The sequence below is a fragment of the Mastomys coucha genome, unplaced genomic scaffold (assembly GCF_008632895.1).
Source record: "Mastomys coucha isolate ucsf_1 unplaced genomic scaffold, UCSF_Mcou_1 pScaffold23, whole genome shotgun sequence".
Taxonomy (NCBI): Eukaryota; Metazoa; Chordata; class Mammalia; order Rodentia; family Muridae; genus Mastomys; species Mastomys coucha.
In genome coordinates this window covers 31,313,413-31,339,554 of record NW_022196906.1, presented here as the reverse complement: position 1 = coordinate 31,339,554, position 26,142 = coordinate 31,313,413, and the positions used below count along the sequence as shown (strand labels likewise).

General features: G+C 36.9%; 1 protein-coding gene across 3 annotated transcripts in view; it reads left to right on the top strand.

The window, feature by feature from the left end:
* Ccdc15 (coiled-coil domain containing 15) overlaps nt 1-26,142 on the top strand; it is a 67,673-nt gene that overhangs the window by 184 nt on the left and 41,347 nt on the right. For all 3 annotated transcript variants that reach the window (XR_004111468.1, XM_031343941.1, XM_031343940.1), the window contains exons 2-7: nt 297-482; nt 4,916-5,065; nt 6,225-6,416; nt 19,040-19,153; nt 22,845-22,964; nt 23,409-24,155. Coding sequence is in view for 2 of the 3 variants with exons in the window: in XM_031343941.1 (XP_031199801.1) it covers nt 303-482; nt 4,916-5,065; nt 6,225-6,416; nt 19,040-19,153; nt 22,845-22,964; nt 23,409-24,155 (1,503 nt within the window). In the remaining variant the exon portion in view is untranslated. The remainder of the gene's footprint in view (nt 1-296; nt 483-4,915; nt 5,066-6,224; nt 6,417-19,039; nt 19,154-22,844; nt 22,965-23,408; nt 24,156-26,142) is intronic.

Here is a 26,142-nt window from a genome sequence, read left to right as displayed (position 1 = left end):
TGTCCGGGCTTCCGACGTCCCCAACCCCCGTGCCCAGGCTTCTTAGGACCCCCGGCCCCTGCCTGGGCCTCAGACACCCCTCCACCCCTGCTGCGGTGGGCCGGCGCTTTCCCATAGGCGGTCACCTCTCAGACTCAAGTTCTGCCCCTAGCGCCCGCCCTTGCTCACCTCTGCGCAGTTTTTCATCTCCCAAGTGAATCCTCCGTCCTCTCACCTCCATTCCTTCCAGAAAGTAATTTTTAAGCCTTTCTCTTTCGTCTTTATTTCTTGTCGCTCTTTCTTTCTCTTCTAACCAGAAGTCAATGCCAGGAGGTATGGCGCCCCTCAAGAAGCCTCGGAATCCCACAAAATTGCCCCTGGCTTTAAACCCCACGAAGAGCAAGGACGTTTTGGCAGTGCTGGCTGAGAGGAACCAGGCCATAGTACCGGTTGGGGCTTGGGTGGAACCTGCCTCACCAAATTGGTCGGGAATTCCAGCACATGTGAGTGTCAGTTGACCCGGTTACTGTCATCTCTGCCCGCCTTTTTTATTAGCCTTCTCTTAATTTTTGGTGCTTAAAGATGAACAGCTGGAGGATGCTCTTTCCATTCTGACACAGATTATATCCTTTCGTCAAAATTATACAATATACAAAATTACACAATAATGATGTATTTTCCAAAACTTGCTTCATCTTTCGTTGACACAATCAAATATTACTTAGTTCTTACTACATACCAGCAAGTAGACTAGTTTACTTCACAAACATGATTGTTTGCTGTGAAAGGCATAGGCACTTCCCGACACTCTGTAACATAAGAAGAATGACAGTTGGCCACTGTAAATGCAGATAGTGTAGAGGCATTAAAGATGAAGGGATGCCCTTTCAAAAGCTTACATGTAAGCTTTTTATTTATGTAAATATTTGACTGTCTTGATAACAAATGAGAGCAGTTTTGCAAGACTTTTGTTTGGCTTTGTTTAGTATTTCAACAAACTGTTTCTTAGCTCTTTGTTCAAACTTTATTGTGCATAGGGACCAAGTCATGTTCTACACCCCTTGTTTTTAAATTAAATAACATTGCCTAATAAACATAGTAATACATAGCAAGTATTTATGGAATGTAGGAACTATGCAGTGCTCTTAGAATATGCAAGGTACTAAACATGGGTGATTTTAGAGGAGAAACAATATTACGTAAGGATCCGGGAGGTGGCTTACAGGTACTTGTGTGCGAGCCTGATAACTGAGGTTCTAGTCCTGGAGTCCAGGTGCAAGCTGGATGGAGCGGTGTGATCCCCACAGTCCTGAATTGAGATGAGAGTCAGACAGACAGGAGAATCTGCCAGGACCTTGTGTCCTGAAGTGAAGCAGCAGAGATCACAGAGACCCTGTGTAGCGTGTGTGTGCTACTCTGAGGGTCCTTACTTCTTCCACCCTTCTCCACCCCTTTTCTTCTAACCTTTTAACCCCCTGACACTAGATAACAATAATGAAAGGGTAGGGAAGGAAGGAAAGAGATCGCTGAGTAAAGTCAGGGGTTAGAAATAGAAAGGGGGGCAACATTATTGCTAGACTACTTCCTGCTGTTTAGAGGCATCGAGTTCCTTGGGGTAAGTTTGATCTTTGTCACCAGGATATCTAATTTCTTCTTGTCTCTTCTTTGAACACAAAACTACCTAACAAACTGTAAACAACAACAAACCAACAACCCAGCATGCCTCTCAGGGCCCTAGCATTATATACCCTCTGAAAAGTCACCAGAATTCCAAACATCACACAATTGTAGAAACGATCTGCAGCTGGCGGAATCATGCCCTGCTAGGCGCATCATAGTCACCTGCTGTGGACAGTCTGAAGTAGCTCTGTATCGCAATACCTAGGATCAAAATGAAAACACATTCTCACAATATTTGTGTGTTTTAAAGAAAGCAAAACTCCAAAATGTCATTGTAATATACACACTTGTGTATTCTTAGCACCCATATGGCAGCTAACAACTGTTTTTTAACTCCCAATTCTAGAGAATCTGAAGCTTCTGGTCCCCGAGGGCACTGCAGACATGGAGTGTATAGACAAACACCCAAGCAAAACACCCCCCCACACAAAAGATAAAAATTAATATTAAAAAGTTATAAATGGCTAGATGTGGTGGTACACATGCCTTTCTAGCACTGGGGAGGCAGCGACAGGTGGATTTCTGAACCTGAGGCCAGCTTGGTCTGCGTAGGGCATTCGTTCCTAGTCAGACTTAGTAAGACCCTGTCTCAAACAAAACAAAAAACCCCAAGACATCAACACCCTGCAATTATAAATGTTAACAAAAATGCAATATAGTAAGTTAATTTTATTTATGTTCAGTGTATATAGTTACACATTCATTGATTTATGTCTACTTTGCTACCTTTCAGGAAGGAACTTAAAATTAGACTGCATGTGATTAAGTGCTAAGACTGTCTCTCTTAATCAAAGGAGAAGGATATGACTGGGTTGGTTGGGAAAGTTTAAAAGAATCTGGATAAGTAGATATGAGGTGATTCTCCTATTAAGGGGATTAAAGACAGTAGAAAAAAACAGTGGCATTAGAAGGTGGGTTAGCTTGGTTGGAGGGAAGGTTTAGTGGAAGGATGGAGGCTGACAGGATTTGAAGATAAGGAGAGTAGGAAACTATAGAAAGTCTTGACTTTATTCACTATTTAATATTTATAGATAAGTTCCATAGTCAAGCTGTTTTGATTAGATGAATTCAAAATTTTAAGGCTTAGGGAGAGATTAGATTGAGAGGAATAAATTAGAATAAATTAAGGCAATTTAGACATGACGCATAACATCATGAATTTCTTTAGAATGGGGTATAGAGGAGAGGAACACCTTGAAAAGGGTGCATGAAGTGGGAATCAGTAAATAAGAATTGGTACAAGGTTCTGTTATTACTGAAGTCAGTATACTTTAGCAAACTTTTAATTCCATCTATTTATTTGTCTGTGTGTGGTGCAGAGGTCTGAAGGTTTGTAGAAATTGGTTCTCTCCTCCCACCTTGATGTGGAGCTTGGTGATGGCACTCAGCTCCTCAGAGCCTTTACCTGCTGAGCTATCTCACTGCCCCAGTACATCTTTTTAATGACTAAGACACCTTTACAGTGTCAGTAGTATCATACTGTTCAAAATCTTTTACCATAACATAAAAATAGTTTTAACTTCTCACATAGTCAGAATATTAAAGTCTTGAAACACATACAAATTGTCTCCTTTTCTCCTTTTAAATAATTCTACGACCATTTCCAGTCAAAGGGACTTTGATCAAGCATCTGATAGAACCCTTTATTACTAAAACATTGGGAATCCACTCTTAGTAATAGCCCCGGCACTGTCAATTCAGAGATATGTAAATAGTTACTTCGAAAGCTTGTCTACTCTAAGGATATTCCTATTCTAAAGAAGAACTTAACATTTTAAGGTTTGTAAAAACCTCATAGCTTCAGAAATTCATTTGTCTTTGTTAGTTAAATTATTGGTAAATCAAATTAATTTGGTAAGTTAAATTATTAGGAAAAGTCACTATGGTCTTATGTATGATTTCTCTTGCATGTTAACCGCCCTCCCCTTATCTTTTGTTATATAACAAATCATACCAGAACATAGTGGCATAAAGCAGGCAATACTATGTGTCAGGAGTTTACACAGGATAATGTGGCATGTCTTATCTGCCTCAGTATCCTGGGCATCAGCTGAGCAGCTTAAGTAACTGTATATCTGAGACATCTTAATGAGTCTGGATGTTAAAGTTCTGAGTTTTTTGTAGGCTGTAATGTCCAATAAGGCTTTTTCATGTGTGTGGTCTTTGGGCTACGATGGTTAGAATACCCGGGAGCTGACTAGATATCTTTCCATACCATATGGCTAATTTGGCTAGCTGTGCTTCCCTCCAACATGGGAGTCTCAGAGTCAGAATTCTTTGGTGATACTGGCTTTCCCCATGGTGGGCATTCCAGAGCTCCAGTAGAAGTTGCTTAATGGCCTTAATGGGGAAGTCATAGACCCAATGCTTCTGCCTCATTGTGTTGTTTATACAAAGACAGATAAATTCCGTGTGGGAAAAGACTACACAATAGCATCAATTCCAAGAGACTTGATTTATTTAGGTCGTTCAGTCATTTTTGAAGAATAATTTCTGAATAATTTAAGCATTATTTCCATCATACATAACATATCCAAAGAAAGGAGTGTTAAACATTTCCTACTTTCAGAATTCATAATCTATGAGGAGAGTTAATAAGTGCTATATTTTAATCATATTAAATGAAAAGTGCTGTAGCAAAGGGCTCAGAGGAAAGTGCTGGGTTACAGGATAGTCTTGAAGACTAAGGAGGCCTCTGCTAGGTGGGTGAAAGGAAAGCTAAATTAAACATGGAGTGAAAGGCATTTGGGAGACAGAGACAGGAGTATGAGGTCATCTGGCACTATGTAGTGGATTGTAGACTAGTTAGGGCTATAGGAGTGACATGTCCCCTTCCATCCACAAAAGGTGGCTAATTCTAAGTGTGAAGACACTAGACATTGGGAACATGTCTGGTGAATGGTAAGTCTGTTTACTTATATTAGGAACCATAACACAAATGGGTCAAAAATCACTTTCTTAAGAATTAATGAAGATATCTTTAGCTTTAGTTTAATAAAACATTAAAATTTGATACAAATGTTCACAAATTCCATTTTTGTTTTAAAGCTTCTGATTTACTTTGAGTTCTGTACTCCATGATTACACTTAGATCAATGGTTTTGAACTATTATTTCCTTGCTTTTCTGGAAAGAGCAGATTATAGAACTGAGCTTTTCTTAATCACAATTATATGCTAACTTTTCTGCATTCATGACATTCCTCATGGGCCAAATCAATGACATTTAAGTCCACTTTCTATTTTATTTCTTTAAAGACTTCAGCATACATAGTTGAAGAGGAAATAAAGGAACAGCAGCGAAGAAAGCAAGAGTCTCTGAGACATTTTCAGAGACAAGTCAGACACCGGGTCAATCAGCAGGTTAAGCTGAGGAAAAAGCAGCAGCTTGACAAATCTTACAAAGCAGTAAGTTCTGAGGTAGCATGCGTGGGCATGCTGTGAAGCTGTGCTGTAGCACTTCTCTTTTTGATTCTGGTTGTTAAAATCCAAATCTCTACTGTATATAACCAATTTTCGTGTAGAGAAACTGTTGTGTTCCTACTTGCTTTTTATCCCTTTCACTAAATATGTTAAAAAAAAAAAAAAGCCAGGATTTTGAGTACAGATTTAAGTTTGAATTCTATCTTTGTCACCTAGCTTTGTGACCTTGGGCTAATTACTTAACTTTTCTGATTGCATAATAGTTTCCTTATTTATAAAGTAGACAAATGCTGAGTATGGAAGCTCATACCTATAATTTCAGTACTTGGGAGGCTAAGGAGGCTAAGGAAGATCGCCATGAATTCTAGACCTGGACTACAGAATGAGACCTTGTGTCAAAAAAAAAAAACATCAATATATACATATGGATGACTTATGTATCTATATGATATATGATATATGTACATATATATGTGATATGTGAATGAACAGAACAGATAGGGAATTTATTAGAGTGACTTACGGGCTATGGTCCGATGTCTGTGTCTGATGGAGAGACCAGGAACCCTATAGTCACTCAATCCATGGGACTAGATGTTTTTGCAGTCCTAATCTGGTGCTAGAGTCCCAGAGGCTCCTTAGAGAACTGTTACTCTTTAGTTTGGGTTGGGATTCCAAAGAAGTAGCTTCTAATACCAATTACTCAGCAACAGGATTGATGAGCTTGCAAGTGAAAATGAGAGCAAGCAGGCAAGAAACCAAAAGCTTTCCTCTTCCATATTTTTTGTGTGGGTTGCCACCAGGAGGTGGCCTAGATTTAGGGTGTGTCTTCACACCTCATCTCATCCATTCAAAGAAATCTTTCACAGGTGTGCTCATCTGCTTAGCTTTTAGTGGATTCCAGAAGTAGTCAAGATGTCAGCCACAATTAGCTATCCCAATGTGATATGATACTTAAGCTTATAGGATTGCATAGGAACTAGGTGAGATAGCCTATTTAAATTATTATCACATTTTAGTTCCATCAGCTAAGGCCTCCTCCCCTGACTCCCTTGTTCCAATTGAAAATCTTTTGGCTGCTAGAAGGCATTACTATGTTAGAATGGAGTAGAGTCTCATTAGCCCTCCTTTTTCCTTTGTGTAGGCAGAAAAGGAAGGCTCTATAGCCATGCGGTATTCAGATTCGGCTCATTTAACTTCTAAAAGGACAAGTGTTTTCCCTAGCAATTTGAATGCTACTGTTGGAAGTTTTAGGTTACCCACTTCCCAGGTGCTTGGTGATGCAACAGAAGATGGAGAGAATCAGAATCTGTTGTTTCAACAACAAGCTCAAGCTGTAAGTACAGGTACATTTTATTTTCTGTTTTGATGTTTCCCTTCACTCCTCTAATGTATAGATATGATATATTCAGGGTATAAAATAGATATTAGGAGTTGACCTACTGACTTTACCTTTTTTCTTGTGTGTATGTGTGGCGTATATGTATGGGCTTGTGATGTGTGTGTGTATATGTGTGCATGTATAGGCTTGAAGTTAACATCAGTTGTCTTTCTCAGTCACTTTCCACCTTATACTTTGAGACAGGGTCTCTTACTGAATTTGGTGCCCCATTCCCTGTCTCTGATTCCCATATGTGGAATTTGGCTTTTTATATAGGTTCTGGGGATATGAACTCTGGTCTTCACAGTTTACAACCAACTCTACCAGCTGAGCTCTCTTCCCAGTTCAAACAACAACAACAATTTTCTCCTCCTTCTTCTTCTTCTTCTTCTTCTTCTTCTTCTCTTCCTTCTCCTTCTCTTCTTCCTCCTCCTCCTCCTCTTCCTCTTCCTCTTCTTCCTCTTCCTTCTTTTCCTCCTCTTTCTTCTTCTCTTTCTTCTTTTGCCACTTTTTATTAAAAGTGGGATAGTGTTTATTTTCAGTTTTCAAAAATTATTTATTTGTGGATTGAATGGGTAGTTGGTTGATAATGTCTTGCTGTGTAGCCTAGCCTGATGTGAGACCCACAGTCATCTTCTTTCTATCTCCCAAGTACTGGGGTTATAAAAATGAACCATTATATGTTCCTTATTTATGAATATGCTTTTTATACTCATTTGTTTTCGATAAGACATTGTAGAACTGTCTATAAAGAAAGGTATCAAAAGTCTAGAATTAAAATTTATTAGTCTCAAGTCAAATAATATCAAATTTCCCAATTGTACTAGAATTATGTTCTATATATGTTATCGTCAGTTTGTTGTTACAGACAGAAATGATCTTAACCATTGATGCCAAGGTTCAATACAGTTAAATAGTGTTTTATTACTTTTTTTGCTCCTCTTTCTTTTGTCTTTTAAACTAATTATCACACTAAATTTATCTGTACTATATGTCAGGTAATAATCTAGTAAATTTTTAACATCCAGAATACTTGGAAAAAAATTTTAGTGACCTTTTTAATGTAGCTAATACTTAAAAATTAAAGCACTGTGAGAAGCATCATCCTTCCCATCCAGTTAGTTCCTTTTTTGGTTACCTGAGCTTTTGTTGATGTGTTGTTTACCTTTGCTTTAAGAATTGTTCTTCTTTCTACTTGAAAACACATATTTAGGGATAGTGTGAAAAATAAATGTGGAAAACGATGACCATGTGAAAACAAAAGCTGTTTTACAGCCAGGCAGTGGTGGCGCACGCCTTTAATCCCAGCACTTGGGAGGCAGAGGCAGGCAGATTTCTGAGTTCAAGGCCAGCCTGGTCTACAGAGTGAATTCCAGGACAGCCAGGGCTGTACAGAGAAACCCTGTCTCAGAAAAAAAAACCAAAAGAAACAAACAAACAAAAGCTTGTTTTACTCTAAGTTAATGTGCTTTTCCAAGTCCTTGCATAGCTTCAGGAATTGACCTAACTGGGGCAGCAAGACAGATATATAGGGACACATGAACAAAAAAGCTGTGATCAGGTAGACTGGGCTCTCTGATGGAGAAGCTACATCACCCTGAAGTTCAGTGTGATTATTATATACAGTTGAACAGTGAGGCATGTTACTGTATACAGCTGAATTGAGGAAGCAGGGTTTATGGTATACAGCTGGATCAGGGAGGTATGTTTAGCTAATCTCAGGAGCTGTCTCTGTAGGGGAACAGTTTTTGGGTCATAAATATCAGTGAGGAGTAGGAGGAAGCTATGTTAAATATTTTTTTGCATACCTTAGAAACATCTGCACATGGAGCAGAGAATTTGCCATCCCTTGTTGAGGTTTGGTTTGTTGCTATGCATTGTGTTGCTAAATACCAAGATCTGGTTGCCTCAGGGATGAGGAAATCCTTATGTACACCAAATGATGTTATGTAACCTTATTCCTTAATCTAAAACTATTGGTTAAGTAAAGATACCTACAGTCTATAGCTGGGCAGAAGAGAGGTAGATGGGGCTTGGGTTCTGAGGCAGAGACAAGGAGGAGAGAGGTGAAGAGAGAAGACGCTATGGGTTATAGGACTGTGAGAAATGGCCATGGGGGCTGGCCAATTGGAGCAAGAGCAGCCCCGATGGAACATGGCGTATCTTAGATTTATTGACAGGAAAAGAGATAAAATAGCTTAGAGTGTTTGATATCTGCTCATCTGTAGTATTGCTTAGGCTTATTATAAATATAAAGGTTTTGGATCTTTTTTCTGGGAACTAAATGATCTAAGATCATTTAGAAACCCCCAATTAATTTTTATTACAACAATCCCTCTGAACTCGTCCAGGGAAGGGTTTGCTACTAGCAAGGCATTGGAGTCTGTGGTAGTTTGAAAGAAAATGGCCTCCATAGGCCCATAGCTGGTGGCAGTATTGGGTGTGGTCTTGTTGGAGGAAGTGGTCACTTCCCAAGGGCTTTGAGGTCTCTAATGTTTAAGCCATGCCTAGTGTGACAGTCACTTTCTGCTGCCTGCTGTTCCTGATGTAGAATTCTCAGTTACCTCTCCAGCACCATGTCTGTCTGCCTGCCACCATGCTTTCTCCCGTGATGATGACTGACTGAACTTCTGACCTGTGAGCCAGCCCCCATTAAATGTTTTCCTTTATAAGAGTTAATGTGATTATGATGTATCTTCAGAGCAATAGCAATTCTAACTAAGACAGAATTTGGTACCAGAGACCGGGGTATTGGTGATAGGCCTGTATGCCCATGGTTTTGTTTGGATTAGAAAAGCAGTTGGATTCTTTAAGTGGAACCCAATGGGCTGTCCTGTTAGGAATGTGAAAGACAGGGTGCTGAGGGTGATTTGAACTCTAGGGGCCTGGCTCAAGAGGTTTCAGAGGAGAAGACTGTTAGTATGTGGCCTAGAGACTTTTTATGATATTTTGGTGACAAATGTGGCTGCTTTCTGCCCTTATTAAAACAATCTGCCTGAGGCTAAATTGAAGTGTTTGGGTTAGTTGTGTTGCCAGTGAAAATTTCAAAATACTCTAGAATATACTCTGTCATGTAGTTATTAGTATTCACTCTTATGAAGATCTATAGTGAAAAGGAACAAACTAAGCAAAGAAAAATACAAACTATACAGAGCCAGGCATGTGGCGGGGTGTGTCCCTGCATGGAAGCTTAGAGAGGCCATTAGGTGAAGCTGTGAAGGTGAATTGCCTTGGAGACCCCAAAATGTTGGAGATGGCTAGCATTATGTGATATCTGCTGAGGAGAGCTGCTTACAGGGAGTGGAAACAGCCCAAGAGAAAGAAGTTTGCTGCGGTTAAGAAAGCTGACAGGAGTTGGAGATGTGAAGAACATCAGATGTGGAGATGTAGGGTTGGAGCTTGCCCAAATGGTCTTGCTTTGAATCAGTATTTCCACACTGTGCTCCCTGTCCTCCCTTTTGGAATCGGAATGTATATCCTGAGTCATTATATGTTGGAAGTATGTCATCTGCTTTTTGTTTTGATTTTATAGGGGATTATAGTTAAGAGATTGCATGAGTATCAGAAGAGATTTTGAACTTGGACTTTTAAACAGTGGTGAGCCAGTTAAAGACCATAAAGACTTTTGAAGTTGGACCTAATGCATTCCTGCATTATGATATGCCTACAAGCCTATAGTGGCCAGGGAGTGGAATGTGGTGGTTTAAAAGAAAATGCCCCCTTAGACCCATAGTAATGGCACTATTAGGAGGTGTGGCCTTGTTGGAGGAAGTGGTAACTGTGAGGAGGCTTTGAAGTCTTTGATGCTCAAGCCATACCCAGTATGGCAGTCATTTCTTAATGCCTGCTAATCTAGATGTAGAACTCTTAGCTATCTCTCCAACGCCATGACTGCCTGCATACTTCCTACCATGATAATAATGGACTAGACCTTTGAACTGAATGCCAGCCCCAATGAAATGCTTTCCTTTATAAGAGTTGATGTGATCATGGTGTCTCTTCACAGCAGTAAAACCTTAAGACTGGGTCCTTGACATGGCTGTGTCCATTCAACAATACACATTCATTCAGAATTTCCTCATTCGTGACAGCGATTAGTCATTATTAAATTGTCTTTTATGTATAAGTATAAAGTGTATTAGGAGAGACATGCTATCATCTTCAAATCTTGTTTTTAATTTATTTTACCCTAAACTTTTTTCATTGCTTGGGGGCATTGTGTGATTTGTAGTAATCATTTTTATAATTATTTTAATTGTCTTTTTTAAGTCTATTAAGTAGGACCCAGACATCGTGATACATACTTATAATCTTAGCCTTCAGGAATCAGGTCAGTAATATAAAAAGTTTGAGGCCATACTGGGCCATGTAGACTCTGCCTTAATAAAAAAGAAAGAAAAGAAAAAAATGAAGAATTTATTAAACTAGACCCAGGATACATTATAAGCAATAGAAGAGTGAAGGCTAGGCTCAGGTTTTACTGTCTTGATTATAACTATAAATTTCATTGTAATAGAGTTTCTGCTGGCTTGAACACATTAGTCAGTATGTAAGTGAATACATTATATGTGTTAAGCATTGTAGGGGGTATTAATAATATGTGAAATAGGACCCACTATGAGTTTATATTTCCAAAGAGATATACTACAGTCTGTTATACCCCAAAGGTTGTGCCTTGGGAATTCCAAAATTTTAAATTATAAGGGAAGAGTACAGGGAGAATTCCTGAAAGAGGCAGAATTGAACTGTTTATTTTGAATTGGAATGCTGAACTGAATTGATAAATTTGACATTTTGAGATAAGAACAGTAAAAAGTGTAGGATCTGTAATGTGCTTTGTATTGTCTAGAATAAGTGGTAAAGTCTCTAGTTGGTATTTTATGAAGGAAAAGAACAGAAATGAGGTGAGGTAGGAAATCAGGTTATAAAGAACCTTAGTATTATGAAAGTTTAAAAGTTTGTATACATTCTTCTCCCCCTTTTTTTTGTTCTTGAAAAGAGATGGCTTACTAAAGGATGTTGGGTGACTTATTATTAATTTGGTCCTGTGAACTCTTTGCCCACACAGCCAATTGTTTTTATTCTTACTATTTCTATTGCACTTTTAATCCACTAGATGTCATTGTGAAACCAGACAATAAAATTGTTAAAGCATTAACACCTTTACTTTATCTAGAACTGACTAAATAATGGCAAAAACAATTTAGTTTCTGAATGTTAGTCAACTTTTCAGTTTTTGTTTCTTTAAGCTATTGAAAAATAGAATATTGGGGTTGGGGTTTTAAGGTTTTTGTTTCCTAACTTTATTTTATTATTTAATAAGATTGGGTATTTTACCTGTATGCATATGTATGTGCATTACGTGTGTACAGTGCCTGCAGTGGCCAGAGGAAGGCATTAGAACCCCTGGAACTGGGGTTACGGAAGGTCGTGAACTGTTGTGGGTGCACAGACTTGAACTAGTGTCCTCTAGAAGAGCAGTCAGTGCTCCTAACTGCTGAGTTGTCTCTCCAGCCTCTGGTATTGATTGGGTTTGGTTTGGTTTGGTTTGGTTTGGTTTGGTTTAGTTTAGTTTTGTTTTTTTTTCCAAGACAAGGCTTCTCTTTGTAACAGCTCTGGCTGTCAAAGACCTCTGCCTGCCTCTGCCTGCCTCTGCCTGCCTCTACCTGCCTCTACCTGCCTCTGCCTGCCTCTGCCTACCTCTGCCTACCTCTGCCTGCCTCTGCCTGCCTCTGCCTGCCTCCTCTGCCTTGGGAGTGCCACCATGCCTGGCCAGCATTGGGTTTTAAAGCTTATCTGATGTTTAAATATTTAAGGATAAAATGATTTGGCATCTGGAATATACTTGATAATATAAGCATCAGCTATTGTCTTAATTGTCTTGCTATTACCTTGATTAAATACCTTGACAAAAGCAACTTAAGGGAGGAAGGGTTTATTTTGGCTTATAGGTCAGGGCAGTAGTCCACGAGGCAGCAGGCAAGGAAGGTGTGGTGGCAGGAGCAGGAAGCTAGCTGTTCACATTGCATCTTGCTCAAAAAGCAGAGTCTGTAGGAAATGCAGCCGTGCTAAAGCCTCAGAGCTCACCACAGTGACCTCCTTCCTCCAGCAGAGCTCTGTCTTCTAAAGGTTTCATAAGTTCCTCTTCCAGCTGGGGATCAAACATTCAAATGTGAGACCTTTGACATTCAGGCCACAGGATGTAGAGCTATAGAGAAGGCAGGTTTGTCTAGGAGTTAATGCAAAATCTGGGTAATATGCTTGAATTTTATGTACTTATTTATACTTCCTCTAAGTGGAAGGAAGGAAGGAGTAAAGAAAGGAAGGAAGGAAGTGAGGAAGGAAGGAAGTTCATAGGTGAAGGCTGCTCATCCAGAGAACTCAGGTTTAGTTCCCACCATTCATATGGCAGCTCACACCTGTCTGTGAATCCAGTTCCAGAAAATCTGATGCCCTCTTCTGCCCTCTGCAGGCACTGAGCACACATGACTAACAGACTTACATGCAGGTACAATGCTCATGCACATAAAACTAAAATGAATAAATCTTAAAAAAAACAAAACAAAAGCAAAACCACACTCAAGCATATGAAATAAATAATTCTAACATATTTTAAAAAGATGAAATAAACAACATTTTTATGGGCCAGTGGCTCAGTGTAGGAAGGCACTCGCTGCCAAGCCTATTGATCTGAGTTCAATCTCAAGGATAGTTCAATTTCACTCCTACATAGTGAAAGGAGAAAACCAATTTCTGCAGACTGTCTTCTGGCCTCTGTATTTCCACTGTGATTTGGTAGGGACACTTGTTTTAACAGGTAAAGGTACCTGATACCAAGCCTGATGACCTGAGTTTGATATCTGGTACCCATATGGTGGAAAGAGAGAACCAACTCCCACAAGTTGTCCTCAGTCCTTCAAGCATTGGCGTACATGCACACACTAAAAAGCCCAATAATAATAAATTAACTCTAGAAAAATAAAAAAAATGTGTTTTGGCTAGTTTTTCTATTTGTCTTACTACCCAACCTCCTTCTAATACTTGATATTCCCTACTTATTGAATGGCCAAATGTAATTAGGAACAGAAACCAAGGAACCAGAGCTGCAGAGTGGGAAGAGTTCCAAGCGGCCACAGCCTCTTCTGTTAGTACAGATATTTACCTTACAGACTTGGATGCTATGGCGTCTCTTGGTTGTCTCATTTAACTGTACTTCATTCTTACCATATAACACATTTATCTTTAGAGCATGCAAGTTTAGCACTGTTTCTTTTCAGACTATCATGGTTTGTTATAGTTTCCTGTTTCTCACTGAATATTTTTGCTATCTTGATTTTTTAAAATAATTTTTTAAAGTAGTATATACAATAATTTCATTATGAGATTTTTATGTCTATTGTTATATCATGCTCTTAATTGCTCTCTTCTACTGTTTTCTGTTCTCTATCCTTCTTCCTTTTGCTAGCCTGCCTCTCTCTTTTTCTCTCTCCCCACTTTTTCTCTCTCTAAAACCTAGATTCTTTAGAAGTTAAAATATGCCAGGCAGTGGTGGTGCATGCCTTTAATCCCAGCACTTGGGAGGCAGAGGCAGGCAGATTTCTGAGTTCGAGGCCAGCCTGGTCTACAGAGTGAGTTCCAGGACAGCCAGGGCTACATAGAGAAACCCTGTCTCGAAAAACCAAAAAAAAAAAAAGAAGTGAAAATGTGGTATTTTGTTCTTTTCCTTATTATCCCCTTGTTCTTCTCTCCTTTTTAGACCTCTTCTTATTTCTTAATCTCCTTTTCTTTCATATTGTGTGTATGTGTATGGTGCTCACATGCATATGTGCATGCACAGATTTTGTGTGTACATAGATTTTGTATATAAGAGAAAATGTGATAATGTGTTTGTTTGAGTCTTGTTTCATTTAGCATCGTGATCTCTAGTTCTAGTTACATGCAAATGACATTTCATTCCTTTTTATGGATGAATACAATTCCAATGTGTCCTGGATACATCTTAAATTGATAGAGAGTTCCATAGCAACAAAGTAGAGTAGCATTTTCTAAATATCAATTCCTATCTATGACCTACATAGTACTATTAGTTTTATTCAGTTATGTATAAATTCTTGTCTTTCCTATGGGCAGAATTACATGATCAAATTAAAAGCTAAAGAAAGAATATAATAAATATTATTACATTTTACTCTGTATATTTACTGTTTTAAATTTGTTTTATAATATAATAATATTGGTCTAGATTTTGACATTTAAATCAAAATTTGTTTATATACTATAATTTTTATTTCATCAGGCAAAAGTCTTTTTGCTAGTGAGTAAAACTGTTTTTAAGCATGATAGATTTTTCTGTTGTTGTTACATGTAAAAGACGCTGTATCAAGACCTGTATTACTTGATATGCAGCTATTTAGCCACTGTTTCAAGCAGGTAAGGCTGGGGAGGAGGCTGTCAACCTTTAGTAGAGCTTGTGAAATACCTGTTTTCCTCAGAAGGCACTAGAAATGGCCCTTTATCACAAAGAGGATACTGTCTTTTAATAGTGAGTGTGAGTGAACGTTTGTTAAACTGATGTTTCTATTGGATGGAAGAAAACCTAGGCTTGTGTTCTCTAGGATATGCCTAAGGTCTGAAATGAAATAGTATGTGTGTGTAGTTGTGTACACAAATAAAAGAATAAGGTGTATGTCATATCTATATTTTAAAAACAGAAATACTCTGCCCATTTCACCCTCCTCAGAAGCAACTATTTGTTTTTTGTTTTTCTTTTTTTAAGTTTTATATTTTGGTAGCAACATTCATGTTTCTAAATAATAAGCTGTTCTGTAAGAAAACTTTAGCTGGGGAGATTCAACACACAGGTCTACTCACTAGTAAGCGTGTTTGAGTCTCTGGTCAGCTCTGTGCACCTCAGCTTTGGTCAGAAGTAGATGCTCAGACTTTATCGCTTACTTTGGGAGAGGGCTAGTGAATCTGGTCAGTTCAGCTATTTTGAATTGTTTACCATCCTGTTTAAAGACTTCCCTGCAGGATGGGGACCGAGTATTTCAATCTCAGAGGGAACTGTCAACACACATGAGCATATGGTAAAGAGTTATTGATGTTCCACTAGGAAAGGTGAGGCTTTGGCTCTCTTTTCTTTCCCTCTTGCCATTTCAAATGTACCTTTCCATCCTATACCCTCTCTTTATAATATTACTATATTATAATCTTGCTTAGATAGAGATTCAGCACAGCCGAACTAGGTGGTAACTGCAATTACTTTTTTATCTGGAGTTATATTCATTCTTTTTTATTTTTTAGGTCTTCTGTACAGTTTTGAAATTTTCATTTCCACTAGGGAATTGTTTATATTTTTAAATTACTGTTTAATTTATGTTGATGTGTATGTTGGGGAGTGGGGCTCATGGAGGCCAGAAGAAGAGGTCAGATCTTTTGAAGCTAAAGTTAAGGCAGTTGTAAGTTGCTCCACATGGATGCTGGGACTAAAGTCAGACCCTTTGGAAGAATAATATGTGTTCTTAGAGCAGCTGAGCCATTTCAGGAGCCTATTTGTTTGTTCCAGGCTTTCCTGAAATTTACTACATAGCAGAGGCTGGCCTTGAGATTGCAGCAATCCTGTTGCTGGAGTCTCCCAAGTGTTGGGATTGCAGGCATGAGCCACTACAATCAGCTCCATCAAACAAGTTTAAGTCTTGGCGATTCATTTAGTCTGTTATTAATTAGTAATAGCTGGTGAAAGAATGAGTTATACGTCTAGTTTTGTATGAAAAAGATACTTTTAAAGTTTGTGTTTTGGGCCGGGCGGTGGTGGCGCACGCCTTTAATCCCAGCACTTGGGAGGCAGAGGCAGGCAGATTTCTTTGTTCAAGGCCAGCCTGGTCTACAGAGTGAGTTCCAGGACAGCTGGGGTTATACAGAGAAACCCTGACTCATTAAAAAAAAAAAAAAAATTTGTGTTTTGAATATATTTTTAAATATATATGTATAAGTACACATACATAGTAATTACCATCATCTTGCAATACCAGTGTTTTTATACTAATTTCTTTTAATTATTAAATAATTTTATACTAATAATAGCTATTTTCTGTTTTTGTTTTGTGTGTGTGTGTGTGTTATGTACATCTAGATTACCCAATTTAAATGACTTCAAGTATCAGAAATGTATTGGTTCATGGTTCTAGAAGATAGATATCTAAACTTGATCCTAATCGAGGTAGTTGCAGAGACACACACCTACAAATTTTAGGAGAAAATATGTTCCTTAACTTTTCCAGCTTTTGGTGTTTATCTACTGCCTTTTCTTGTAGCTACAGTCTATCAGCCTTTGTCTGCATCTTCACATTATCTCCTCCTTGCTAAATCTCCCTCTGCTGCATCACACTTGTGATGGCAGTTAGTGCTCATGTGGATAATATGGGATTGTTTCCATATATCAGTATTCTTAACCATATCTGCAAGGGCTCTTTTTGCCTTATAAAGTGTCATTTAGGGGACTGGTGAGATGATTCAGCAGTTAAGAGCACCAACTGCTCTTCCGGAGGTCATGAGTTCAAATCTCAGCAGCCACATGGCGGCTTACAGCCATCTGTAAAGAACCCATGGGCCTGAGCAAGCCATGGCTGGAGCAAGAGGGAGAAAGGAAAGGGGGAAAAAGAGAAAAAAAAAAGTGTCATTTAGAGTTCCAGGGATTGGGATGTGTTATTTTTGGATAGCCAGTATTCAGATTGTTAAGTGTCATTGAAAAGGCTTTCACAAGGTTGAAGTTTGGCTAAGTGTTAGAGTAATGAAAGGGAAACAGAACACGGTGCTTTTTCTGGCTGTTGGACCAGTTGGAAAACCTGCTTATGACTCAGACTCTAAAAGAAATTAGTAATTGATGAAAAATGAAGATTCTAAACACCTGTTTTTAGATGCTTTACAACATACTACAACTATGTTGCTTAACTCCAACTGCACAGAATGTGTGTTTGCATTGTGAATGACTGTCTTGATTTCTGTAGCTACTCTGCACTTGATCCAGAAGTGTTCTTTTTGGTAGAATAAAGAGTAATGTTTCAAACTGTTTTATCTGGCTAGAAGTGAAGCTCTGTAGAAGCAAGGACTAAGGAGAGAAGACAAGCTGTGGAACGTACGTCTAGTAGTAAGAGGGCTTTTTGTTTTTATCATTAGCTTGTTATTAGTAAAAATTAGGTAGTATTGATTACTATATTGGTAAGTCCAGTTTTCTTCAAGGAAGACTTGATACCATTAGCATCTTTTTTTTAAGGAGTGGGCTAGAAGTATTCTAGCCTTGCAGTATAGTTCCTTTAACTAGTGTGGAAATGTCCTTTACCCAATGCCTTACTTATCCGAAAATAAAAAGATACATAAGTTTCTTTTTCTTCTAAGTGAACATTCTTTGAAGATTTGAGAGAGATAAAATAGGTTGTGCTCTTATTGTAAAAGAAAATAATCATGTACTAAAATCATTAGAACAAAGAGTAAATATAAAATTATGTGATGGTCACATGTCAGTTATTTCGTAGAATGGTTGAAACAAATTGGTTCTTTTATACCAATTTGTTTTTATACCAATTGGTTCTTTTTATACCAATTTCTTTTATACTTTTATACATGTGCATTCTACATTAACTTAATTTGATGGTTAGCCTTCATCATCAACTTGACACAATCTAGAATCACCTAGGGAGAGAGTTTCAGTGAGGGAATATCTGCATTGGGTTGGCCTGTGCACATGTCTGTGGAAGGTGTTTGAATTAAGATCATTGATGTGGAAAGACCCAGCCCACTGAGGGTAGTACCATTACCTAGGCAAGGGGTTCTGAATTATAACAAGAAAGGAGAAATCAAATTGATTACAAGCAAGGAATCAAGTGAGCATTTATGCATTCATTTCTTTCTGTTCCTAACTTGCTATAATGTGACTAGCTCTTTGAATTTCCTGTCTTGGTTTCCCTACAATGATGGACTATAGCCTGGAGTTGTAAGATGAAATAAACCACTATTCTCACCCCCACCTCATTCCCTGAGTTGCCTTTGTTAGGGTATTTTTATCACAGCAACAGAAGAAATGATATTTAGGATATTTTGGAAGGCTTCCTGGATGAAAAAAAAATCTGAAAAAAGGCTAGTGTTAGTTTAAAGTGAGGTAGGTAGAGAAAAGATTCATGTAAATAAGGAATTTAGAATTTTTGGGAAACTAGGTATGGAGTCTTGTAAGAAAGAGTAATAAAAACAATGCTAGATGAATAAAGGTAAGGAATGTACTTGCTCAATAATTTCTAAGTATATTTAGATATTTGACATTTTATGTATAAAAGATATGTATCATTTAAAATAGATTTGATTAATAAATGTTAAATCAAGTCACAAAATTACCAAGTTTTATCTTAGAATATTGGCAGCAATATATAAAGCAGTGTCAGATTAAAGTCTCCTTTGCAGGTAATCCTCTTGTCCTAAGTCTGGCATCTTTTAATAATAGAGACCTGATTTCCTGTTGGAACAGGAGTGTATCTGGTATTAAGACTTTAACCTGTTTTTGTTTTCTTTTTTCTACCTTTCTCTGGCAGCTTAGTCAAACTATGAAACAGGCACGTTACCAGCTGGCATCCTTTAAAACTGTGAGTGAAAAAAAGACATTAGTGTTTCCAAATGGTGGAAGGAAAAGCTCTCCAACACAAGAGGTATATTAATTTCCAATATGCTGCTTAAAAAAATGTGAAAATATAGTTAGCAGTTTCTTTTTATATCAACATAATTTAGAAATGCTAAATAATTGGAAGTAATCTTTAATATTCCTTAATAGGGAATGCTTGAATAAATTAAGACATATCTAAATATAGCCATTCTTTTAAAAAATTATATATCTGAATAGTATGTGAAAATTAGGAAAAACCTTTAACTTAAAAAAATTATGATATACAATTATAATTCTGTAGTGTTAATTTAAAAAAATATATGTGTGTATTTAACAAATGTTGACATTCTGTTGGTGAAAATAAAGACAGAGATCTGTCAGGGGACATTTGTACTAGTATGGAAGTATATAATAAATAAGTAAATAACCAGAATCTGAAATGAGAAGTTGTGTGTGATAAAGAAAAATGAGACAGGGAGAGAATGCTATGTGTACAGACAAACACTTGGATAGAAATGGTACAGGAACTTAGTACTAGTCTTCCTTTCCTCCCTTGAAATTGCTGAGAATCAAATTCAGAGCCTCATATTTTTATATAATATTATAGATGATTTTTATTTCCCTCTGTCTTTTTATTTTATAATGTATATGTTTTACTTTCTAATAAGAAAATAGTAAATTCTATTTTTGTTTGTTTTTCAAGACAGGGTTTCTCTATATAACCTTGGGTGTCTTGGAACTAACTTTGTAGACTAGGTTGGGCTCACAAAGATCCCCCTACCTCTGCCTCCCAAGTGCTGGGATTAAAGGTGTTCACTGTCACTGCCTGGTGTGAGTACTGTTTTCAATAAAGGAATTTAATTCTAAACTTAAGTTTAGAATGAAAAATTAGAAACTAAGTGTAGATCCAGACTTAAAAGTATATTTAGGCTTATACTTGTAAAATAATATTGTTTGGATGTCCTACTTATTTCAGATTTTACTAGATGGATGCTCAATTTGTGTGTTTTCGTGTGTTTGCTCATTAACTTTGAAATTTTGGTGGCAGTATGTAATAAAGTAGATACTTAGGCTTTTTAGTGTATTTACGCCATAAACTGTTTCTCAGTTCTTTCCCAGTTTCAGTGCCTACTTGGCATATGGCATGGACCATACACATTGTGTATTGCTTAACTACAGCAATACATTCAAAGAAATGTGTTGCTAGTCGATTTCCTTACAGTGTCAACTCATAGTGCATTCACATACAAACTAAAGGTTACAACATCATTCTTTAGATGATAATTTTATGGGACCCCCGTCACATAGGTGGGTTTTTCTTTTAAGTGTTGCAACATGGCCTTCAAAGACATCTGTCTCTAACTTTGTAATTGGCTGGGTACTAAACTATGAATATCTTCCTCTTCAGTATTAATTAAAAATTTAAAAATTAAATTTAAAAACCAAATGGGCATCTATATGTTCACATATGGTATCCCACCCTAGATATATTCATATGGTAGTTTTTTCCTAGTATCCTGTTGTGACTTTTGAAATACCTTTTATTTTGTGCCCTGTTTCTTCTTAATCCTGCCATGGATTCGGACTGTTAGAATCACTGGAAGGTACCATTTGAAAAAGGATTGGACACCTTCTAATATGCCAGGAAAAAGGTGTTGTTAGTTCCTAGAGACTGATATTTTACGTTGTTTGGAATATAATCAGACATTTCCACTGGTATTTTTCCAGAGAAAATACTGTTCACATAATTAATCCTGTAGAGGAGAGAATTAATCCTGAGATAACATCCTTGTACAAACCAGTTTAATACGTCAGAGGTGCCATATGAGTGTAATTTATTATTATTAAGAGAATAAGTTCAGGCTTGCCACTTGTTTCCAGAGAATGCCATGTTCTTTTCCAGACTAAAGAACAGAAATATATCCACTCCATATAACTGGGAATCATCTATGAAATTAGTGAAACTTTTTCTTACACTTATACTTTCATTTATATATGACCTGTGTTCTGCCTCCCCATATGTGTGAAACAGAAACTACCAATCAAAAAGAACTATATTGTAACCCAATTAAGTTCTGCAGTCATTCTTTCATTAGACTTTAGTGGCATCTATTTGTTACTGTCATTCAAAATTTGAGATACAAGTACAGCATGTTCTTTCTCGGCCCCTGTCAGAGTGCCAAGACTGAAATTATGGTCTTCTGTAATTGTTAGTGGCTATAAAAAGCAGGTTGCCTTTTCTAAAGTTTATATATTCTTCCAGTATATTTTATTCTACATGTTGATGTATGATTTATTTTTTTTAGTACAAATAATTTTTCCTTTATTCTAAGTGACTGTTTGTTTTAGATCATTCTTAAAGATTGAGTATCATGAGGACATTGCTTTCTCTAGACCATTTATATATAGGTTGGCTTGTTTACCTTCCCAGAAAGCCCGTTTCAGAAAACCAGCATATATCAAGATAGATAAATAAATAAACAGGAGAGGAATCTCCCCACCATGAGGTCCATGTAGGCACTTTAATTACAATGTATTACCAGAACTTTATGGAAAATCAGGTAGGGAAATGTAGATATAGATACTTATTGCCCATTTGTATTTCTTGTGAAGAAATGTCTATTGAAAAATTGTAATTAGATCATTTTTTTTATTGTAAAGGCTTATATGTTCCTTCTGTGTTATGAATATTAGTATGTTAGAAAGTAGACATGTGACCTTCTCCCATTCTGTATACTATCATTTCACTCTATTAGTAGCATCATTTAGAGGCTGCAAATTTTAGTTTTGGAGTGCTCTAACTTATTGTTGTCTTTTGTTTAAACTTTGTGTGTTGTAGCTCCTACCCACTGATTACCCATCATCAAGTTTTACTCCTAGGTCTTCTAAGTACATTAGACTTGGCTCTTACTTTGAGGTCTGTATTCATCTTGAGTTGATTTTCATGAAAGAATTGAAGATGTTGTTCATTTCATTCTTTTTTCACTTGATACCCAGTTGTCTTAATGCCATTTGTTAGAGTTGTTCTTTTCCCATTGAATTTTCCTGGCACCCTTGTCAGATGTCAGTGGCTTTGTTTCTTACCCCTCATCTTTCTAATATCTATGTGTCTGTGTGATTTGCTTGTTAATTCTGTTAGCATTTTCTGTCTTTTTTCTGTAAGCCAGCTGGCATTTTGATAGGGATTCTTGAGTCTATAGATCAACCTATAATCTGCAATGTTGGAAATGTGGCCATGGTTGTAGAGTGAGAGTGTGTGTGTGTGTGTGTGTGTGATTCAATAAGGTTTGAGGATATTTCCCAGGCTGGTCTCTTCATGTTGTTACCTTCAAGTTCTGGGACTTCAGATTGTCCACCAAATTCTGTAATATTGCCAAAGAACAATATTGTCTCCCACTATGAATGTGGGATATCTTTTCATGTATTTAGATCTTTAATTTCTTTTAAGTTTTATAGTTTAAAGTATACACTCTTGTACTTTATAAACATTTAATGCTATTTGAATACATTCTTCTGTTAGACTTTTTTGCAGTATCTAAAGACTCATTGTTCTTAAAGTTTTGTTGCAAATATATGGTTTCTACTTATAATAAATATATTTATTTAATAAATATAAAAATATATAAATATATTATATTTATATAATAAATATATAAATATATAAGTATATTTATATAATAACTATAAAAAATAAATACATTTGGTGGGTTTTTTTTAATTGTTTGCTTTTTCTTTAGGGCCATGGCTGTGGGAAAATTTCATTTGTTGCGGTAAATGAGGAGAGACATAACTTGTTTGTGAGCTGCCAGAAGGATCTCCTTTCTGAAGACAAAGAAAAGGTTCTCAGCAAGATTCAGGTAAGGCAATAAAATAAACTAAGGCTCTAAGAGCTCCAATCTATAGTCTTAGCTACTTGGGAGACTGAAGCAGAAGGATTACAAGTTCCAAGTCAGTCTTGGATACAGAGTGAGTTCAAGGCCAGCCTAAACAATTTTGTGAGAACTTATCCCAAAATAAAAAGAGGATTGAGTAAGTAGCCCAGTTGTAGAGTATTTGTCTATTATGCATGACGCCCCAGGTCAGTCACCAGTAATTCCAAAAGGTGGTTTTTAAAAAGTTTGACTAAAAGGATTTATATTGACTCAGGCTATTTTAAAGTTGAACAAATACTAATATTTCATCTTTTATTCAAGTTTTGTTTGATTATGATATCATTTAATATTATTTTAGGACTCATAGAAAAAAATTTGGATTTTTGTTACCATCTAACAGTCTCTGTTTTTACTTATATTTCCTTTTAGAAAGTAAAATTCAAAAATCCCTTATCTGTTGTGATAAAAGAAGATGAAGGAAAGCAATTACATCCTGATAGCCTTCAGGCTGTTCTTCCAGAAGCCCAGGATTATTTTGTAGAAGTTCAAAGCGGCCTTCCAGAATCTCAGGATGATGTGATAGATGTCCAGAATGTTGAACCTAAAGCTTCAGGAATTGAACCTAAAGCTCTGGGTGTTGAGCCAGACATTCAGGCAAGTGGAATGGAGTTTCAGACTACAGAGCCAGAAGGCCAGGCTGTGAAGACAGAGACTCAGGACATTCCTGAAGTCCAGGTGGTTGAGCTACATGGGAATATTGAGTTGGAAGCCCAGGATTCTCTACCCTCACACCAGGCCTTTCTATCCAGAGACCAAGATTGTCCACCCAATTGTCAATACCAGGATTCTTTACCCAAAGATCACTGTATTCTCCTTAATTACTGGAATGTTTTACCTAAATACCAGGACCAGCATATTTTACCAGTAGACCAGGAATTTCTACCTAGAAACCAACTTGCTTTACCCAAAGAACAAGATCATCCACTCAAATGTCAGAAGCAGGATCTCCCACCTAAAGAACAGTTTCCCTTGCCCAGACATCAGTATATTTTACCTATATATCAGGACCGAAGAGATCCACATGTTCTTCCTAAATGTCAGGATTATGATGTTCTTTCCAAAGCCCAGAATTATCTACATAATTATCAGGAGCAGGATCTTCAACTCCAAAACCAGGTAAAGTAGAGCAGGACACATGTGACTCAAAACGTTAAAATCATGTCAGCAATATATTTCACCTACCTGGGAGATTTATGTATAAAAATAATTCTTTATTAGGATAAAGATTTCTGGCAGCCATCATCTGTTTTGGCAGCTGGAAGTTGGAAAGAGGCATGTCCCATAAGTATCCAATTGTATCTTTCAACACAGGTTCCAGGACAGTTTTTGGCTAGAGATCATTTAGAGGTGAAGGAAGGAGATGTGCAGTGAGAACAGCACATAGGGTTGCAGTTGGCCAAATTCTCACCCAAGCCGACAGTTTGTTATTCTTTTTTTTTTAATTGATTTAAGTTTTATTGCATTATGATGAGAAAAGATACATAATTTCAGTTTATCTGAATTTGTTAACATTTAAAAACATTTTAAGTAAATAGAATTACATTACATTCTTCTTTCCCTTTTGTACCCCAATTCCTCCCAGAGACCCCCCCTTCAATACCTGCAATGCCTTTTTAAAAAAATTTTGTCATATTCTTTAAAATTCATAAAATATTATAACAATAAAAATAAGTAGTATAAAAGTTGTTTGAGATAAAACAACCAATTGAACAGTCTTATGTAGATGCTTGTCTATAGCAATACTGAAAATACATACATTTTTTCTCAATATAAATTTTTAATAACTCTAAACATATTAGCTGTATATTTTAAAATAATACATCACTGCTAGTTTTTTTTAAATGGACATAAATAAAATCTTTTTGTTTGTTTGTTTATTTTGTTTTTAGTAGAGTTTAAAATCTTGGCTCTTACTGTGGTACAAGCCCAAAATAAGAACAATTTTTAGATATTGGAATTCATTGTAATTCCAATACTATGAATACTATACTATATTTCAATGACTCTTACATCACCAAAGATTTTACCTCCATCGTAGCTAAGCTGAGAGTTGACAGTTCTGCTGCGCCAAGGAATGAATTGTAGGCACGATTTTTGGATACAGACTTCCTGCTATGGTCAAAGCTATTTGACTGGAGTGACTGTCTTCATTCTCAGCCCATGAGAACAGGTTACATCCATTTAAGAAATGGTGTGTGTATTAAGATGGTGTATCCCTGAAGTCATTTACCAACTGTTTCAGTGAACAATGGTTCTGCTTGGAGGGTGGCACAGACATTAGGTGAGGGTAACAATCTGATTGATTGGCTGTGCTGATTTTGAAAAGCATTCATCTCAGAGAAAGAGTAACTTATAAAGTCCTCTTCTTCAAAATTGATACAAGAGTTACAAACATCTAGCAAAGCATTCAGTCTCACTCTTTGTTGTTCTCTTACAAGCTACCTCCCAAGTTAATTGTTTACATTTCTTTTGGCAGTGTAAATACTTTTGAAATATGTAAGCTGTTCTGAAAACCATAGTATTGTGTAAAAACATCAAATAAACAATCCTATTAATAGAGAGCCTGAGATAGGAGAAACATGGTTTCAAGACCATTATGTGGTACCCAGCAAGACACTTGTTGGGAAAAAACAAGCAGAAAGTGTATATGGATTGTACAATATTGGACCTATTTCTCCAATTGCCAAATTAATTGGAGACCACCGGATGATAGCCAACAAATTTCCAATTCCTCATACTTTTGAATTTGAATCCATTAGGATAAGTTAGTAATATTAGTTTTCATATTAAGAGATATTAAGAAAAAGTAATTGTTACTTCCTGTTATTTTTATTGTTAGAGGTGGAATTATGTTTGTATGAGTTTGTTGAAAGATTACTGTCTTGCTTCTTTTAGGGTGTAGTTTTGCTCCTTATGTTGGTGTTTTCCATCTATTATCCTTTGTAGGGCAGGATTTGTGGAAAGATATTGTGTAAATTTGGTTTCATGGAATATCTTGGTTTCTCCATCTATGGAAATTGAGAGTTTTGCTGGGAATAGTAGACTGGGCTGGCATTTGTGTTCTCTTAGGGTCTGTATGACATCTGCCCAGGATCTTCTGGCT